At 47.3% G+C, this 20652-nt stretch overlaps 1 protein-coding gene across 3 annotated transcripts in view; it reads right to left on the bottom strand.

Annotated features, from left to right (window-relative positions):
• DIXDC1 (DIX domain containing 1) overlaps nt 1–20171 on the bottom strand; it is a 118621-nt gene extending 98450 nt beyond the window's left edge. The window contains exons 1-2 of one of the 3 annotated variants that reach the window (XM_066606977.1): nt 20131–20171; nt 19257–19336 (exon numbers count right to left, since the gene is read on the bottom strand). In XM_066606977.1, coding sequence (XP_066463074.1) covers nt 19257–19298 — 42 coding nt within the window. In that variant the 5' untranslated portion in view covers nt 19299–19336; nt 20131–20171. Of the gene's footprint in view, nt 1–12068; nt 12226–19256; nt 19337–20130 lie in introns of those variants that run through there. The other 2 variants (XM_066606976.1, XM_066606978.1) reach the window with 2 other exon arrangements.
• Between the last annotated feature and the right edge of the window lie 481 nt (nt 20172–20652).

The raw sequence follows: 20652 nt of genomic DNA, 5'->3' as shown, positions 1-20652 counted from the left end.
GGGATGACTGTCTAATGCTTCTGTACTTGACAGTTGTCCCGACTGAAAGAACCCATCAGCTTCCTTCATAGAGTATCTTTTCTGGCTTTTGAATGATACCTGCTCTTTTTACTGACTTTTTTGTGGTGTTTTTTTAGTCACATGCATTTTTTGGCGCCTTTTTTTCTATGGAGAAACTTATGGAAAAAAAACACCAGACCCAGCACATGCTGTGATTTACAAAAAACATCATGGATTCAAAAAAAACAGCAAAAAGTGAGAATTACATTACAATTACAAAAGGCAATTTTTGTTGGATGGTTCAAATTTTATTACTGATCTACAGCTACCTTCTGGATGCTGCATTTTTTGCCTTGGAAAAAAAATTGCTACTGCGTCAAAACGGAAAACAGGTTTGCATTTTTCCAAAAAAGACTATATGTGCAGCCAGTCTAACTAAGCTAAATGTGCCAAAGGCTGGATTCACACGAACGTAAATCGGCTCGGTTTTCACGCCAAGCCGATATACGTCCTCTCTCTCTCTGCAGGGAGGGGGGGGGAGATTGAAGAGCCAGGAGCAGTGCTCTGAGCTCCCGCCCCCTCTCCGCCCCTGTGCACTATTTGCAATGGGGAGAGGCGGGGCAGGGGCCGGGCTAATTCTCAAAACTTAGCCCCACCCCCATCCCGCCTCCTTTCACTGCAAATAGTGCAGAGGGGCGGAGAAGAGGCAGAGAGGGGGCGGGAGCTCAGTTCCTGCTCCTGGCTCTTCCATCCCCCCCCCCCCTGCAGATGAGGACGATGTATATCGGCTCGGCGTGAAAACGAGCCGATATACGTTCGTGTGAATCCAGCCAAAAACGGTCATACCTTGCACCATATTTATAATGTTCTTAGTCACTTTTTGAGCCTAAATAGACAAGGCATGTGACTTTTAGGAAATGGAGAGTGGCTTGCTTGGAAAGGTGTAGCTTAAAATGTGACAATGTGCATTAAATTTGCGCCTTAATCTTGGTGCTAAATATTGGCGTCAAGTAAGGGTGCTTTTAGATGGAACAATTATCTTTTAAACGAGCGAAAGTGAACAATAAACATTCGGTCTAAACTCGAGCCATCGACTGAACGACAAAGGAAAATCAGGCATAAAAACCATCGCTGGATCGTTCACTTATCATTCGGTATAAACAGCGCTCATTCAGTCCTTCACGTTTGCTTATGCAGCAAATGTGAAGGACTAAATGATTTCTCCTTTGAGCGAGCCAACGATGTATCTGATTGTCTAAACAGGTTGCAAAGAGTGAACAAGCTAGCGGTGACGTCACTTACTCGCTCAAATGAGAATCGGCTTATCTAAAAGGGCATCAAATAGGGGGTTAAAGTAAGATAAAAGTGTCTAAAGTTGTACCCTTCGGCTATCCTGGCATCATGGCATCCAAGATGTGGGCGCCGCTGCCAGGAGAACGAGAGGTGATGTTGCAGCCTCTGATTAGCGGTAGTTGTCACAACAGACCCCAGGACCACGGCAGGGCTGGATCCTGGCGGAGGGGTAGGTACTGATCAGTTTGATATTTTACTACAGTGAGTGCTATGGAAGGGATGTTATCCGGTAACCGTACAACCCCTTTAAATGAACAATCCACACCCCTGCGGCCCCTGGCATAAGTGCTTGGAGATCAAGCGGAAACCCCAAAATGTTCCGACCTGCTTGTGGAGCATCATCAACACCTGCTCTCTAGGACTGTAGGATATACTTATTTCCTTCCTGAAAAAACAGTCATTACACATCGGCGCAAATATATTTGATAAGGCGCTAAATTGGCAGTGCGTGGTGTTACTTACATGCTTTGTCCGCAGCAGGTCATTACGTGACTTGTAAAAATGCACTTCAGCCGCCATTTCTACCATATATCTAGAGGAAGATTAACGAGTTGCGTCTGAGAATCTCAGGCACAGCATCTGAATGCGGGTTTTCTAAGAGTTTTATAGACACTTCAGGAAGTGGTTGTTGATTCTTTATTCACATCCTGTAGTTTAATGTGAGGCAGGATGTCCCCTTCTGCTAGAGGCTAGGAGCAGGATGGTATTAGCGCTACCATAAACCTGCTGCTGGGCTCCCTGAATATTCTGTCACTCAAGGAACGACAAACTCCAACTCCAAAGAAGGCACAAATAAATCACTTTAACAAACAAGACCCGACAAGTCCAACAGTACTTAGAGCCTCCATGACTATTCTACTATTCACAGCTGTATTGTGAGCAGTTCCCACATTTTTGAAGAAGACCTGTCATGTCCTCATGTCATTGCGGTTGGCTGCATATCTGTGCAGCGACTGAGACAGACACTCAGAACACGAGGCCCACGCTGAGGAGCTGGGAGGGCGTAGTCACTTGTCATGGTGGCTCTTACCAGACTCCTCCCCAGAGAGACACACGCGTCCTCGGCCTGAGTATCACTGGGCCTCTTCCGGACACCCATAGGATAGGGATGGCCTATATACATGTGGTGGAAGTTTAGGTTGTCACGTGACGCCACCGTTCCTCACTCACCGGAATGAACCTCGGTGGAAAATAAAGAGAGTCCACACACAATGTAGTATTTAAGTACCTCAGTCCCTGGGAACGGTCAGGGCCTGGCAAAACTCTACTTGAAACTTTAAGGCCAAGTTAACACGGGACGGAATTGCTGTGGATTTTCTGTGCAGGAATTCCGCCCGTGGCTCCTAATCCTGGGATTAGCCAGCCATGTGGACGAGATTTTGCAAAAATTGGTCCAAGAGGCTGCCAAGGGGGCCGACAGCAACATTAAAGGAGCTGCAGGAATTTCTGGCAAGTGCTGGTTGTGTAGTGCATGTGACAATAATTTCCCGTATTTTTCATATGTCTGAGTTGTCAGGTGGGGGGAAAGCATATACTTATTTTCAGCCCGGCTTCAGCACTATTCAGCAAATCCAGCAACCTGATTGGTTCCGATTCACGATTCCAGCAACCTGATTGGATGTTTGGGTTGTCTGTTTCAGATTTCCAGCAACCTGATTGGTGAATAGTGCTGAAGTGGGTCTGAAAATAAATATATGCGGGGGAAAGACGGAAGCCTTTACTAACAAAGAAAAACATCCAAGCCCGGCTAAGTTTTGCTAAAAACTACATCAAGTCTGCCAAAAGTATGTGGGAACATGTTATGTCTGAGACCAAGTGGGAACTTTTTGGCCATAATTCCAGAAGTCATGGCACAAGGCCAACACTGCACATCACCAGAAGCCCACCGTACCTACAGTGCAGATGGTGGAGGCAGCATTATGCTTTGGGCCTGTTTTTCTGCTGCTGGAACTCGGACTTTAGTCACGTTGGAACTAATTATAAAGAGTTCCAAATATCAGCCCATTTTGACACAATACCTTCAGGCCTCTGCTAAAAAGCTGAAGATGAAGAGGAATTTCCACCTTTCAACACAAAAACGACCCAAAGCAAACCTCTAGATCAGCAGTTCTCCCTGGAGCCCTTGGGGCTCCGCGAGCGACAGTCAGGGGCTCCGACTGAGGGTCTCTGCCTACGGCTGCTCACCACTATAGTGATAACCGGCGGGGTGCCGCAGCTCCCTGCAAGTAATCACGCTGCAACGCTGATCCCGGTGCACACTCTGACGTCAGTGTGCACCAGGGATCCTCCTCAGTTCCGTGGGAGAGGACGAGGGAGGAAATGTTCCGGGCTTACACACTGACATCAGTGTGCACCCGGGATCAGCGCCGAGCAGAGGAGGAGCAGCGCTGACTACAAGGAAAAGGTAAGTATATGGGTTAGGGGGCTATTATTATAATTTTACTGAGGGGGTTAATATTACTGAGGCTACTCTGGGGTTAATATTACGGAGGGGTTATTATTATTACTGCAGCCACTGTGGGGGTCACTATTACTACTTGGGCCACTGTGGGAGTCACTATTACTACTGGGGCCACTGTGGGAGTCACTATTACTACTGGGGCCACTGTGGGGGGTCACTATTACTACTGGGGCCACTGTGGGGGGGTCACTATTACTACTGGGGCCATTATGGAGGTTGTTATAACTACTGAGGCCACTGTGGGGGTCACTATTACTACTGGGGCCACTGTGGGGGTCACTATTACTACTGGGGCCACTGTGGGGGTCACTATTACTACTGGGGCCACTGTGGGGGTCACTATTACTACTGGAGCCACTGTGGGGGTCACTATTACTACTGGGGCCACTATTGGGACCACTATGGAGGTTGTTATAACTACTGAGGCCACTGTGGGGGTCGCTATTACTACTGGGTCCACTGTGGGGGTGGATATCCTGCCAGACTCATCCACCAATTATGAAGGAGTCAGGCAGGATATCCAGCACTATCACACTGAGGAGCTGAGGGACTGCTAGTTTAGGATACAGGATTTTGTGGTAATTAATTTCTTTCAACATAGCTATAGCAATGGTGGCTGGGTCACGGAAGATGACGACTGGGGAAGGGGATTTGACGGCTTAGAGTGGAACTGCTGTACTACTTAATCTTCTGATGGTGACATCACTTTACAACAAGGGGCAACTGTCGTGTTAAAGCCTGTGCTGTCTATAATGCCTCTAGGCCATTACCGACTGCTGTGCAGAGAAGACGAATATCACTTGCTTTATAATAGAGCAATCATCATTACAGGAGCTCCAACTTTAGAGATGCCCCCATGTTACCTGCAGACCACAGTGATGTGCTGCCGGTGCTCTCTGATAAACCCGTTTAATCTCACATTTGAATGATACATTTTCATCAGTACATTATGCATTAACTATCACTAATCCGGCTGCCGGGGCTCAGTGTATATCCCCCATTACATCTGTGCAAGACTCTGTGTTCTTCTCATACAGGCAGATTATCTAGGACTTATGTATCCAATGCATCTGCTCAGTTGCATCCTATAAATGACTGACAAACAACAACTGGTTCAGGCAGTCGGCCATACTCCAGACCATTTAATCACCAAGCACCAGGTTACTGGCAGATAGCAATATTTGCGGATGATACAAAACTATGTAAAACCATTAGTACAAGAGAGGACACAAGAGGATGTGGATAAATTGGGTTTAGACAAGTGGCAAATGAGGACCATGCACAGTAGAGCAAACCCGGAAGTGGAGAGGTCCGCACGGATGCTGCTGCCGAGGAAATACAGGTACGCAGGGCTCACTGGCCACGGGCAGGGCTGGATTCTGGGCAGGATTTCCCGCACGGAATCGACCAACCCGTAGACATTGGGCCTTAGTAATCAATGCAGAAGTCCTTTTAATTCCAAAGGGTACACTTACTTTTCTTGGAACTGTAGATCTAGGCTGCTGCATACTAAATGAGCCCATACCCATTAGACCAGTTTCACACAAGTCGCATTTATGCCCCCCGTTTTAGAGATGTATGTCCTGTTCCGACCACAGGAGCATTGACCAGAACTAAGAGTATCATGGGGGTCTATAGTATATGCTCTGAGTTCGGGTTGTCCTGCAACGTTCTGTAGGGTGACTCCAGACACAGGACATACGTTGAGGAGCTGGGAGGGTAGAGTGGACACTCGTCACGGTGGCACTTACCAGGCTCCCTCCCGGAGAGACACCTGTAGCCTCAGCTTCTTCTGGACACCACCAGGAGAGGGATGGCCAATAAACATAGGAACAGGAGACAACGTTGTCACGGGTGAAGCCACCATTCCTTTACCACCGAAATGACCCTCCGCGGTAAATAAATGACTGTGTAATGTCCTTCAGGTCCCTGGGAACAGTCAGGGCCTGGCAAAACTTTACTTGAAAACCTGATTAGATTACACTTGAGAAACACTGGTGCAGGTAAACAGAAGATCAGGGGTCATGGAGGAAACACAGGATGACACCAGTCCTGCAGTCGCAGTTATCTGCTAGGACCGCTCCTGAACGGGGAACTCTCCGGAGGAGGATAGGGATAGGGTCACTCCACAGACCCTCTCACGGAACAGTACCTCTACATGGTGTTTTTCGCTGTCTCTTCTCAATCTCTCTCTTATGTCTTCTCACTCACTGTTGGCTCCTGGCATAGGGGTACTCAGGAAAACCTCTCTTCTTCTTCCATTCTTCACCACATGAGGGTTAAAGGTACCCCCATGTGGCTGGCACTCTCTCTCAGGAACACAGAAGAAGAACCCTCTACCACACCCAAAGCACTCATACTTATAGATAACATAGATCACGTGACTAGACAAATATTGATACATTTGCAGGCATCTCCCAGTCTCATGCAAATATTAAAGGAGATGTCTCGAGGAAGCAGTGATTTTTTTTTTTTGCCCAGTCCCCCTAATTAAACATACATTACTAATTACCCCTGTAAATGACTTTCCTAGCTGGTTTGTACTTACCGTTCCAGCGTTTCAGCAACTTATAAAAGTTTCCCCAAGATGGCCGCCGGCTCTTTCCCCGTCGCTCGCTGCAGCCCGACGTGCGCGCTCCCGAGACGCTGCCAGCTGTGTCTCCATGGCAACCGGACGCCCCGCAGCCGCCGACCAGACGCCTCGCAGCCGCCGACCAGACGCCTCGCAGCCGCCGACCAGACGCCCCGCACCGCCAGGCAGCAGGTAACCGGCGCTAGCCCCCGGCTCCCCAGCGCTACGCTCCCGGCTCCCCAGCGCTAGACCCTCAGCCCAGGTGAAGGCCCCGGAGCCCAGCGCTGGGCTCCGGGGCCTTCACCTGTCAGTGACCATCACCCCCGGCCTAGCGGCAGCCCCCCCCCGGCCTAGCGGCAGCCCCCCCATCGCAGCGGCAGCCCCCCCCGGCCTAGTGGCAGCCCCCCCATCGCAGCGGCAGCCCCCCCCGGCCTAGCGGCAGCCCCCCAATCGCAGCGGCAGCCCCCCCCGGCCTAGCGGCAGCCCCCCCCAATCGCAGCGGCAGCCCCCCCCGGCCTAGCGGCAGCCCCCCCCATCGCAGCGGCAGCCCCCCCCGGCGCAGCGACAGCCCCCCCCGGCCCATCACTTACCTGGACAGCTGGACGGCAGGACAGCTGGGCGGCTTCTCCGGCAGCTCGGCAGCTCTGCACCTTCCTCTAACAGAGGAAGGTACAGAATGGCCGCTCCAGCGCGCTCCCGAGCAGTGACAGCTCATCTGCGCATGCGCAGAAGAGCTGTAGCGGGGAGCACACTGAAGCGGCTCGTGCTGAATGGAGAAGGCCGGACTGCGCAAGCGCGTCTAAAAAAGCAAGCTGCCGGCGAATTTAGACGGAACCATGGAGACGAGGACGCTAGCAACGGAGCAGGTAAGTGAATAACTTCTGTATGGCTCATATTTAATGCACGATGTATATTACAAAGTGCATTAATATGGCCATACGGAAGTGTATACCCCCACTTTGTTTCGCGAGACCACCCCTTTAACCTCTCACTTGCTGCAGCTGTGCAATACACATAACAAGATGACTAGACAACTTTGCACAGCGCATCTACAAAAGGCATTACATGTATGACATTTATGGAGGGGCCAGCAACATAGACTTCTGGCCACTACAGTCCCAGGACAGACATCTGTATTACAGGTGCATAAATACACCCCCGTGAAACTGGCTTTAAATGAAATTCAGCTAAACCTGATGATTTTGGACAGGTCTGACCGCAATATTTTCCTCTTTTCTCATTGCATAAAGAGCTGAGCCGTTGGTGCATGTGTAATGGGGAAGTCTGGAGGAGACGCTATTGGCCGAGCACACAGCTAGCTAAGGCTAGGTTCACATTAGCATTTCACATTCCATTCTTCTGTTCCATCATAGGAAAAGAGAAATACAAAACTGGACCTGTCCTACTAGGTTAATGAACGGCGCCAGACTAAGGTTCTCCACAAACAGCATGAATTAAGACATGAAAGCAGTGCCCCTTACCTCGTATACACATACGACACAGGTTCCTGCACTACTTCTCCTCCACAATATTCTCTGCACCATTCTATGAAGTCTCCTCAACGTCTCAGAAGATGCTGATAGTTTGGGGTTTGCACGTGAGGCTAATTCAGGATGTCCTTCTACCCAGCTCCAGGTTTAGCGCCCAACCACCATATCTCTGGATGTAGCCAAATATGATGATACTACTTCCTCACAGGGTGGGAAACAACTTTCTCCAATAGAAGACAATGCATCTGCTTCTGGTAATGTAATGCTCTGTTACGTCCCGGACGCGGATGGATCAGGAGAATGCACAGAGGGGCCAGCATGCTGCTGGCTTTATCTCTCCAGGCACGTGTCCTTGGTGGCACTTACTAAACCTGGCAGTGCTAGGCTTATTTAGCAAACTCTATTTGTCTCCGTAATCTAAGCCTATCCCCACGTGTTACCACCACAACAAACAATGTGACACATGGGGATAGTCTTACCTGATATAACCTATGAAGGAACATGTGTGAAGAGGACACCAATGGTGAACCATGCTAATTTTGGTGTTCTTTGGCGAGTGACTCCATTATGGTCAATGGAGCCTGTTGTATGGAGAGTATATTAGCAAGTTTAAAGTGACCATCCGGTCCTGAAAACCGGATGGCTGCACCCTTCTCTGATGACCACACTACACGCTGCTTTGATTGGCCAGTGCTATTCAGGTGAGCAGTGCTGCCCAATGGGAGCAGTATGTAGTGACTACCAATGTATACTAGTTCATCAGGTAGTCAGAGAACCGATGCGGCCATCTTTATTTGTTCAGGACCGGAGGGTTGCTTTAAGCCACTCTGCCTCTTTGATTCGGTCCCTGGTGTCCTCTTCGTACTCCAGACACCCAGTAAATTTTCCTGTCAATCTAATAGAATACTTACAGAGAACAAGTGTTCTACGACGTCCACAGACTACATAGAACTGCTACTTCCTGTCGTCTTCGGAGGGAAGCCCTGACGAATATGGTTTACCACATTGTAATTATTCATCGGGGAGCTCTCTGCCTCCCTAAGGGGTAATCTTCACTCATGCTGCTCATGTGTTTGGGATGTTGTTAGCAACAGATGCCAAGGTACATAAGAGATTCCTCTGATCTGGTGACGAGACTCTGTGCAGAAGTCAAGTAATGACCAGCACTTCTGTATCAGATGGTCAGCAGCAACAAGATGTAGAGGCTAAACTGCTCACACACCAATCAAACCAGAATATTAAAAACTACTTCCCAATGTTGTGCAGATCCCCCTTCTGCCAGAAGAGCTCTGATCTATGAGGCGTGGACTCCATGAGACCTCTGCAGTGTCCTGTGCTATCTGGGACCAAGACCTTAGCAGCAGATCTCTTAGGTCCTGTAAATTGTGCAGTGCGGCTTCTGTAGATCAGACTTATATTCCAGCCCATTCCATAGATGCTCGATCGGATGGAGATCTTGAGAGGTTAGTGAACAAGACATCACCTTGATCTTTGTCATGTTCCTCTGACCATTCCTGAATAGTTCCTGTTGACCCTGCCAATATGAAATACTGATGCCATGAAGGGTGGAACTTGTCTATACAATGTTAGGTAGGTGGTACAGGCCACATCCACATGACTGACAGGACCCAAGTACCCAGCAGACCACCATACTGCCTCCACCAGCTTGTCTTCTCCCCATAGTACATCCTGATGTCACCTCTTCCCGAGGTAAGTGACGCACCCAGCCGTCCACATGATGTAAAAGTAAATGTGATTCATCAGACTGAGCCACCTTTTTGAAACACTCCATGGTCCGGTTCTGAATCTTGTGTGCCCTTGGAAGGCACTTTTGGCAGTGAACAGGTGTCAGTATGGCCACTTGGACTGGTCTATGGCTACACAGCTCCATCAAGGGTCTATGAGCCTTGGGGACCCGTAGCCCTATCTACAACTCACCACTTGTTCTTCCTTGGACCACTTTTTGTAGGTACCAACCACTACATACCAGGAACGCCCAAAAGACCTGTCATTTTAGAGATGCTCTGACATCACAAGTTGACGCTTGTCAAAGTCACTCAGATCCTTACATTTGCTTATTTTCTCTTGCTTCCAACATACCACCTTTTAGGGTGCGTTCACACTTTGCGGATTTAGTGTGGATTTTCCACAGATGAAAAATCCACAGCAAAATTTTCATGAAAACTTGCACCGTTTGGTGAAGATTTTTGCGCGGATCCACATCAGACTTCATCCCTTCAAACAAAGGTGTGTTGTCTGCTGATTTTGGTGTGGATTTTTCTGCTGCCGAAAATCTGCACCAAACTCACTATGTGCGAACGCACCCTTAGGGCCCATTTACACAGACATATGCAGGGTAAACCCCAGATTCTCGGACACTGCTTACATTGGACAGCATTTTGACACCTCATCAGCACATGTCAAATTCTCGCTGGTAAAACAGCATCGGTGATATGGACCCGCATAGGGCATCCTGGAATTGTTTTTCACATGGACCACCATGCTATCGCTCTTCCTCTCTCGTCCCTTATAACGACATCAGGCCCCGCTGTAATGACAGCTTACAGGGCAATCGACGAATCACCGGGAAACCCAAGCGGCAGACCCCCGACAATTAACTAATGTGAAGAAGCCCTTAGATAACAATCAGATCACATTGTATTAGTAATCAATGCAGAATTCCAGGCAATTCCAAGGGGTTCATTTACTTTTTCTTGCGACTAAGCTCTCCCTCACACAGATGTTTTTTTTCAGCGTTTAGCGGTCAGATCGTATACGTATTGGCGCGCGCATGAGTGCAACGTTTTTGTTGAACGAATGTTGCTTTATTTGCATGCGCATCGGCGTCTTTTACTGTGCTTTATACAAATGCGAGGCATGTCCATTTGTGCACCAAATAGCACGATGCTCCCAGACATTGAAATGGCAATTAGTCCAACGAGTTCCAGATGTGTTCTTCTTCCTGCGTAATTAAGCAATGTTTCATGTATTTCCCAGCGTATTTTGCGCACATTTGCGCATACTTTTAGACTCCTATGGCGACTTTTGGTGCGCAAATCCATAGAAAAATAGAGCATGCTGCGTTTGTTTTTGGCGACCGAAATTTGCAGGAAAAAAAATATGCTTAAGTGAATAAGCCCACTGAAATCAGAGTGTTCTATTCACAGCGTCTTGTGCGCGCAAATGCGGTCGAGTGAATCGGTCCTAAGGCTAGGCTTACATCAGCATTTTTTTCCCCGTTCTCCTGTTCTGTCATACGGACAGGAAAATGGAAAGCTGGAACCTGGTGGGCAGCATTATATGTCAACGGGGGGCATTTGGCGCCATTTGTGACTATTATATGTCCGAACCAGCACTCCTATGACGGAGCAGAACAACATCAATGACCAATACAAATGTGGTCAGAGCCGAGGGAATCATTCCCATCAGCGTTTCAGGTTCCGTTTGGAACCTTTGTCACTAATTTCTGCTAGAAAGCGAGACAAAATAATTCAGCAAGCAGCGCAATTTCGTCTTGTGAATTCGGCAAAATGCCGGACTGCTGGCTGGAAATTGAACAGACCCATTATAGTCAATGAGACTCCGTTCGGTTCCATCATAAGATAGATCTGCTCGGACAGGGGGTGTCGTTTTCCTGCTCCTCGAGCGCAGCTGAAAAACGGAACTTCCTAACGCTGATGTGAACGAGCCCTAAATTGTATAGCTGAGCCAACCTGAATTGTACTAACACACAACCCGCATTACTCTGCTTACTGCGCTACGTATATTCATCCATAATTCACATTCTGACACAATGTATAAGCAAGCACACATAACGCCGGCGGCCATGAATCACCACACAAACCTACCGCCATATATAAATGAAGGAAGGCTAAACATCATTAACTTTTTGCAGCACTTCTCCATCGCGACGAGTTCCGATAATGTAATAGGTTTACAGATTTCACATCACGGTTGAGCTGAACAGACTCAGCTCTGCTATATCTGCGCAAATATTCTAATCCGTCCATTTCCATATCCTGTTGACCTCACATCGAGTATGTTGGGGGACGTAGAAATGACATTGAGCCTGCTGCAAAGGCGATCACACCCAGCAAACTTCTGCAGAACTCTCCAACTCTCTCCGTCAGCATGAGTGTCAACCCCGTGCAGCCTCTACATACGTGTATGTATGGAGAACACACGCACATACCTCCGGGAAGCCTTCATGTAATATCTCCTGCAGATTGCCCCTGGCCAGATAGGCGATCATCCTCCACCGCAGCGATGGGCTGTCTGACTTAATGCCGCTGGAGCCTGCGGTGTGCCCAGGCGATTGCCAAGCACAAAGACTTAGTAGCCATCAGGGATACTGCTGGTCCTCTCCGCCTGCTCATAGGAGACTAGAAGCAAAGCTGCAGGGAAGGAGGGGTGAAGGGCTTGATGCAAAGTAGCACTGAGCATGCTCGTAATGGGATCCCCTAGCAGCGTGTGCGGTGTCAGCCCTTACAGACGGCCGGAGCTTCATAGGAAGAAGTAACACAAAACAGATGCAGATGTCTTTACAGGCAGCACGCTGCGCCGCCGGGACCCCGAGGGCCAACTTCAAAGCAGCCGTATATGGGGCAAATGCAGCCCACGCAGGATGTGCTCCTATCATCCCGGCGGCCATGTATACCTCACGTACGGGCGCAACTAAACCGTCAAAATGTAACTAAAAGTAATATAAAGCTGCGCACAGACACTATGTATCAGCGGACAATCAGCAACCCTTCATACGAGCGTATGCGTTTTTACTGTCGCCGTTAAATCACGTCAATGAAGAAATGACGCGATCAAGTCCTGAGCTTAATTAGCGTTTTCTCATCCATTCACATTGCCGGAATTTCCTCGCTCAACATAAATCATCGGAATGACTTCAGATGCCTAAATAGAGGCCCCTGTACACTTTCCCTGCGTTGGACGCTGCTGAACTGCCTCCCCCTCCCTATTTTTCCAGCTCCTATAGGTGTCTATGGGAGCCGCCGGCGTATTCTGGCCGCAAGATAGAACCAGAACTATCTTTTCCTGCGTAAAAGCGCCCACCGGAATCGGCAGCGTATGTGCTATTTTTCCCCGCCGGGCGATTGATCGCTGAACAAAATCGCCCATGTAAACAAATGCATTGGAATCCAATGCCTCAGATGGTCGCAAATTTCGTCCGGTGTGAAAACGCGGCGAAATAGCTGCGTAAAAACACTCATGTGAATAAAGCCTTCTGCATACAGATGTAGCAGTTGCCGATACGAATGCCCTGGCAGGAGCAAAATGCATAATTGAAAGTGAAATGCAAATACCGTAAAGCGTTGTGGTACATAGCGCTCGAAAAACGCGGCGTTAGAAACCAGCATTGAAATCAATGGAAGCATTGTACCACAATTAGCGCAACATTTAAACACCACGGTAAAAAGCGGGCTGTGTGAGAGCGGCCTCAAAAATAGCCCACCGTCTACTGCATCCGTATGGGGACAGCCCAAGTGCGCCCAATGTCAGAGGTCAGGCATGCTGGATGTACAGCTGTATTTTTGGAATTAAAGACTTTTTGTAATTGGTTTTCATTGAAAATTTCTGATTGTTTGATTTCTATGCTTGTATTGTTTTCCAAATACTGCAGAATGGAGGACTGAAAGTTTAGCAAGTTCTGTCAGTCAGTAATTGATGGGGTGTTTTGCAGCCCTCCTCTAGCCTGCTTCCCTGTTAACGTGTATTCACTGAACTATTACAGGGGGCTGTATGACAGTGCCAGGGATGATGGAGAAGATCAAGAGGACAGAGAGCAGAGAAAGCTACTATTACAGAGGGCTGTAATTAACTCCAGGTGACTTTTCTGCTTTTATCAGCAGTGAGGTAGAACGACACTCTTCCTTAGTCAGACCTCATCTGGAATACTGTGCCTAATTCTGGGCACCCCACTTTAAAAAAAGACAGAGACAAACTGGAGCAAGTTCAGAGAAGAGTTGCCAGGATGGTGAGCGGTCTACAAATCATGAAATCATGTCCTCTGAGGAACGGTTAAAGGATCTGGGAATGTTTAGCTTGCAAAAAAGAAGGCTGAGAGGAGACTTAATAGCGGTCTACAAATATCTGAAGGGCTGTCACACTGCAGAGGGATCAGGCCTATTCTCATTTGTACAAGGAAAGACTAGAAGCAATGGGATGAAACTGAGAGGGAGGAGACACAGATTAGATATTAGAAAAAACTTTCTGACAGTGAGGGTGATCAATGAGTGGAACAGGTTACCCCGGGAGGTGGTGAGTTCTCCTTCAATGGAAATGTTCAAACAGAGGCTGGACAAATATCTGTCTGGGATGATTTAGTGAATCCTGCAGTGAGCAGGGGGTTGGACCCGATGACCCTGGAGGTCCCTTCCAACTCTACGATTCTATGATTCTATGAGACCAACAGATACTCAGAGAGGATAGCTGTGTAGTATTGGGTCGGTCTAGATATGCTACACAGCTTGTGCATATTTATGAGAGACTCCAGATGATATGTGCTGGTAATTCCAGAAACTTGAAAGTAGGAGATTCTGCAAATCAAGTATGAGGCTCTCTAATTGCATGATAAGGAAAACTTAATGAAAAATACAAATAAGTGCATCATTTTTTTTTCCAGGGACATAGTAAAATACTTGTACAATGATATTTCATACACAAAGGTTTCCATAGCCTTTAAGGCTAGGACTCTGCAGCAATGTCTATGGGCCACTTTGTATGGTGATCTAAGTTCTTTTCAGTAGACCCACAAGAAGTGTCCAGGTACTGCAGCCATAATATGGACACCCTTAGTCCCTAAAAGGCCTAGTTATACAGTAATATGGCAACCAGGATCATACTGCTGTATTACTAGGCAAATATGCCATTCTGGAAAAGCTGGATGTTACGTAGCACTTGCCTACACTGGCGGTACGCCACTAGTGGGTGCAAATATTTCAGACTACTGGACTTGTAAAATGAACTATACTTGTGAGTGTGACACTGACAGATTAACATCTCCCTTTGGTTCCAGCGTTGACAGGCTGGCTGGGTTGTCTACTTCTAGTATCCTGGTCTGTGCTCAAATGATTCTGTGGTTTGGCGTTCTGTGGTCAGATTTGCTTGTTTTTCTCAGACTTAAGACTCAGATTCTGTCCTGCAGTGGTTTACCCTTTTCAGGGCGGGTGCTCTGCTTAAGTTGCCAGTCCAGCTTGGGCAGTTCAGGCTGTACTTTGTTGCCATTATGACAGTCTTTTATCAAAGTCAGTTCTAGTCTCCTGCATATGTTATCTAAGATATTCTGTTATCCCTCAGCCGATCTGACGCGGTGTTTAGCTACAGATTTAATAGTCTTCAGTAGGACAGAAAAGTCTAATCATATGTAACAATAACACACATTTAGTACAAAATAAGCAAAGCGATTACCTGAAAATTTAGGGTCTTTTCAATAGATATAATGACACAAAATTTTGAACTGTTCTGACTGTCAAAGAGCAACAAATACCGGATGGAAGTGTCAACCCAACATAACACAACTCTTTATGTGCATAGCATAAAAACATGGACTTTAACTTTATAGATAGCATAAAAGCACCCATACACTTCTGCATGACACTGGGGTCACGACACTGATCTAGAAGGCATGCTGCGGCATTTACAGGTATTGCACTAGGTATAATTCCATGAAAGATCAAAGGGATCAGCGAAATTACATCCACTTAGTCAAGGCTTCAATCTTCTAATCACGTTGCTTTGCCTGCCGCTCTTCTCATTATGGTCTATTAGCAGCAGCTCACTAAACAACTATTATTTCGAAACTCCCTGCAAAATGCTCAATAGAAAATCATGAAAATATTCCAAGGCTGGAGCTGCCTATGAATCTGAAGTCCACTTACTGTTGTCTGCAGGAGACAATCAGACAAAGTATCTGCATTGGTTTTCCCAACCTCGTGCAACCTCTCGAGACCATGGGAAAACCAATGCGGAAACTTTGATTGTCTCTTGCAGATAACAGAAAGTACACAGTACAAGTCTCACAGATTAAGTAGGACTGTAAGCCCCTTATGGCGAAAATATCTATTACAGACACAGAAACTACTAGCATTCACAGAAAAGTAACGTTAATATATTAAAATAATTATTTTAAAAAGCCTGATTGCATAACAAGCACTAGTCTAAAGATGAGAAAGCGGGGTAACTGCCCTAAAAAGGGCGACCCCACACAGGAACCTAACCCTGCCTTTCTTTCCCTTGATAAAAAAAGAGGGAGGGAAAAAAGGGGAGTTATCCAACAGCGCAGGTCAGGCAAAAAAAAAGGAGATCTCATTCACCTAGTGGATAATAGATCAAAACAGAAAAATAGTTAATTTTGGTCGTTATGCAACTTGTACATTTTACGCCTGGATGAGCGTGCATGTGTTTTCGATGCGAAGAGTAGAGTAAACAGCGATAAATTTCTCAAGGCGATTTATCTCTGGCCAGAGCAAAAGGATAGGATGTATACTCATTAGATGGTCAGCAGTGCTGCTGAAATCGGCCAGTACCACTTACATTAAATATAATGATGTGTAAGGGGGCCCTAAGACACGTTTGCAACATATTGACAGATATGTCAGTCTATGCAACCTTAAAAAAGGGGCGTTTTATTGGTACATATAATAGACGACATATTTATGTATAACGCCAGAAATCCATAAATTATACCAGAAATCTACGCCAGCTCCTAGTTGGCATTGATTTCTGTATAGGCGCTTAGAACGGCCAAGATATGCCCAATATATGAAGAAATGTGCGCTTTTTTCATAATAGCCACATTGTGTGCCAATTGAGATAATATTTAGACTGTCACATGAAACGCGAGTCTTAATATTATCGCCCCCTATGTCTATATGCTGCAGAAAAGATTTCCCCTTCGACTAAATTAGGTAAATTCAGGAAAATATTTGAGCAAAAAAGGGGTTCTCCATATCGTAGTCCCTTTTGGCCAAAATGGTGGCACAAAAATAAGTTGATCACAAGTGTTCAAGTGATCGCAAGTTGAACAAGTGTTCAACTTTCCTGCAGCACCTCCGCAGGGAAAATAAAGAACTGCATGTTATTCATTGAAATCAAAAGCTTGTCTATGTAATGCACAAACCTGCTCTGCTCTCCACAGATGCTCTTTGTAGCTGCTCTTCACTCTGGCTAAACGACAGCTGTCCATAATCAGAGACGTACCTCTATTAACTCAGAACACTCTAATAAGTAGGGTTGCCACCTTTGTCACAAAAAATAACGGCCACGGTAAAAGAGGGTGTGGTTTATCACAACGTATGTTTTTACTTCCGTTATTCTATTTGCCATAACTAGTAATTGTGCTCCACTTAGTGGCTCCAGTAGTAATAATGTGCACAGTAGCGGCCCCAATACTGACAGTGTCCCTGGCAGCAATAGTGCCCACAGTAGTAATAGTGTCCCCCAGTAATGGCCCCAGTAGTAATAGTGCCCACAATAGTAATAGTGCCCACAGTAGTGACAGTGCCCCCCAGTAGTGGCCCTAGTAGTAACAGTGCCCCCCAGTAATGGCTCCAGTAGTAATAGGGTCCCCCAGTAATGGCCCCAGTAGTAATAGGGTCCCCCAGTAATGGCCCCAGTAGTAATAGGGTCCCCCAGTAATGGCCCCAGTAGTAATAGGGTCCCCCACTAATGGCCCTAGTAGTAATAGGGTCACCCAGTAATGGCCCTAGTAGTAATAGGGTCACCCAGTAATGGCCCCAGTAGTAATAGGGTCCCCCAGTAATGGCCCCAGTAGTAATAGGCTCCCCCAGTAATGGCCCCAGTAGTAATAGGCTCCCCTCTTTGTATCCTCCCTATCCTGAACCTCTGGTGGGCAGCAACCCGACAGCATCAAGGATTTCACTCGCACTCACCTTTTTTTTGCAGCGTGTGCGCAAGATTTTGAAAATCTCATCCACATTGCAGTTGTAAGACCAGACTCACACGAATGTGTCAAACTCCACTTACGGGAGGCCCGCAGCAAATTTTGGCTGTGAGCCCAGCCGTGGCCCTGTGTACCTGTTTAAATTGCATTGCGGATGACTACGGAGGCTCGCAGGGGGTCATGCACAGTACGTTTTTTTTTCTTTGTTTCAATTTCCCGCGCCATTGCTTAGCAATTACGCGGGTACCTGCGCCCCATACACAATGTTAATTGCAGATTGGACACCTCCATTGCCTTCAATGGAGGCCATCCGTGTCGGGTCCACAGAAAAATACAGCATCTGTGCTTTTTCTTCCGCTTGCGAAATACACAATTCGTGTCCACGAGTGCGAAGGAGAAATTGAAACAGTCAATGCCTGTGTTTTGCGGCGGAAAGTCAGTGCAGACACGAATCGCAATTAAAATCTGTTCGAGCGAGACCCCCCTAAATGCTGCAAATGTTCCCTGTGTTTTATTTTACTGTGCAGAAAATCTACCCCGTGTGAACGTGGCCAAACTTTTTAGCACTTTCACTTTTTTTTGAAAAATGTGAAAATTATTTTGTTTTTTAAGTTAAGTTTGGCAAAAAACGACATATTCCGACACTGCATACACTAATGCTATCAAAGGGGGGCGACAGAGAGCTAGGGGAGGATACCAAGATGAAAAGATGTGATTGCCATAGTTGGGTGACAGACTGGGAGGGAGAGTGACAGCGAGTTAGGGTGGGCGAGAGGGGGTGGCTACAGGGAGGGGCAAGAGACTGATAGACTCACAGACACAAAGATTAGCTCCACAGCGGTTGGCAAAATACAGTCAGGGCTGGGTCTGACTTTATTCTGTTGCACAAGATTTATGAAACCGTCTTAAAGCAAAACGGTCTTAGTTGCCCCTAGAAACCAATCAGAGCTTGGCTTTCATTTTAGCGCAGAATACAAAATGAAATCTGCGCTGTGATTGGTTGCTAGGGGCAATTAAGGCAATTTTTCTTTTAGACAGTTTGATAAATCTGCCCCCGTAGCCTTTATATTCAGGTACAAGAACACAAAATGAACTGCTGCCCATCTGAGCGTTGGCTACAAGGCTGCCCTCTACCGAGTGCCCGAAACAAAACATCAAAGTGGCGCGTGGCAACTCACACAGTTCGCAGTCTAGTAGACGGAGGCTGTTAAAGTACTAACCTTTAAAGCTCAGTCATGAGCGGACCTCTAAAACCTGTATATCTTGTGGGCAGGAAGCCTCTCTAGAGGATAGGAAGGGAATGACTGACCCTTACCCAGCCTGCCCATCATGCCATGCAATCCAGGCCCGGAAACATGACTTACCAAAAATAGTGCCCCCTCACCCTCAACTACTTTTTCTGCTACTGTCTCACAATAGATCAGATCAGGAAAGTTTGGGACGGGGCTTCCAGCGTGGACTACTTACACATATTGCAGGCGGCGCGTTCTGAGTCACGGATTCCATCATTTTCTAGACGAATCAAGACTGCGAGTTTACAGCAAGTCCTGGAACGGAAGAAGAACAAATGGCACAAGTTATACACGGGGCATGGAGACCTCGGCGACACCCAGCGCCCCCAGCAGTAGAATGACTTGGCGTCCAAATGGCTGCAGCGGTCAGGTGGTAGTCGTTCCAAAACAAGGACTCACGTGGAAGGACACTCAGATCAATGGAAACAGAAACTCAAAAAGTTTTGTTGCACAACATCAAAAATGTTTCCCCATCAGAGGTGTCAATGTGACTCATGGAGGCGGCAGCGAAGTTCCTGCCGTACACGTTGTAGAGTATCACGACTGATGCAATGGCTTCCGTGGTGCCAAAGATCACGCATGGTGGGTGGTAAGGGGGGCATGTAGACCTGGGAAACATCACATGTAAGGTCCGGGGAATATGGAGGCCAAGGATAAAGTTCACCATCATCACCGCCGGTACGGTCGACTCACGTCTGACTTCCTTCTGAAGATCCTCCGACTTCCTTCTGAAGATCCTCCCAGCGATGAAGAATAAAACCTTTTGGCCCTCATTTAGCAAAACCATCTAACAGCCCCCAGCAGCCAATCACAGCGCAGCTTGCATCTGACCTCAGCAGCCCGAGAAATGAAAGCTGCGCTGTGATTGGTTGCAACAGGTAACAAAGACAGTCTTATGATATGATGATAGATTTGTTCCACTATTACAAGAAGTAGTCCTCGGTGAGCAGCAGTGGAAGAATCAACAACAGGATGCCAAATTTGACCGAGTTTATTTCTCCGTCCCGTTATTACAGCCTACAGCAAAGGTAAAGCAGGCAGATAGTCACCTTGTAGCGGCGGATCACATCGTCTCCTGCAGGGACACCGCGGCGGCTGATAACTGCGACAACAAATGCAATAGAGGCGCATCCTACCTCCCGGCTGTAGCGTGCGACGGTTACTATAGCAACCGATACACTCGGCGGAGAAGGGGCGTGGTCAACACCCTGAGCGCGTCCAATGGGAAATGTAGAACACCAGCGCTGAGCTCTAGCAGTCGCTGATTGGAGGAGTGAGGAATGGGCTGGACTAAAATTCGCAAAGTGATTGGCAGACAGGAGGTGATTGACAGCCGTGTAGGATGGCAACTTGCTTTTATGCAGTTCTCGCCCGCCGGCTTAGCTTGTCATTTTGTGGCGCAGTTCCCACGGAGCTGAGATAGTCAGCGATGTACGCGGGCGGTATAGAAATGACACTCTGTGAAGGACCGCATTAAAGGGGCGCCATCGTACTAGTTTCCTGGTACTGCAGCCTGTTCTTCTGATGTGTTATAAATAAAGTTTTTCATCATTGCATAATGAAAAGTTCTG

This window comes from Eleutherodactylus coqui, chromosome 6 (assembly GCF_035609145.1).
Source record: "Eleutherodactylus coqui strain aEleCoq1 chromosome 6, aEleCoq1.hap1, whole genome shotgun sequence".
Lineage (NCBI taxonomy): Eukaryota > Metazoa > Chordata > Amphibia > Anura > Eleutherodactylidae > Eleutherodactylus > Eleutherodactylus coqui.
This window is presented reverse-complemented; position numbering and strand designations above follow the sequence as displayed.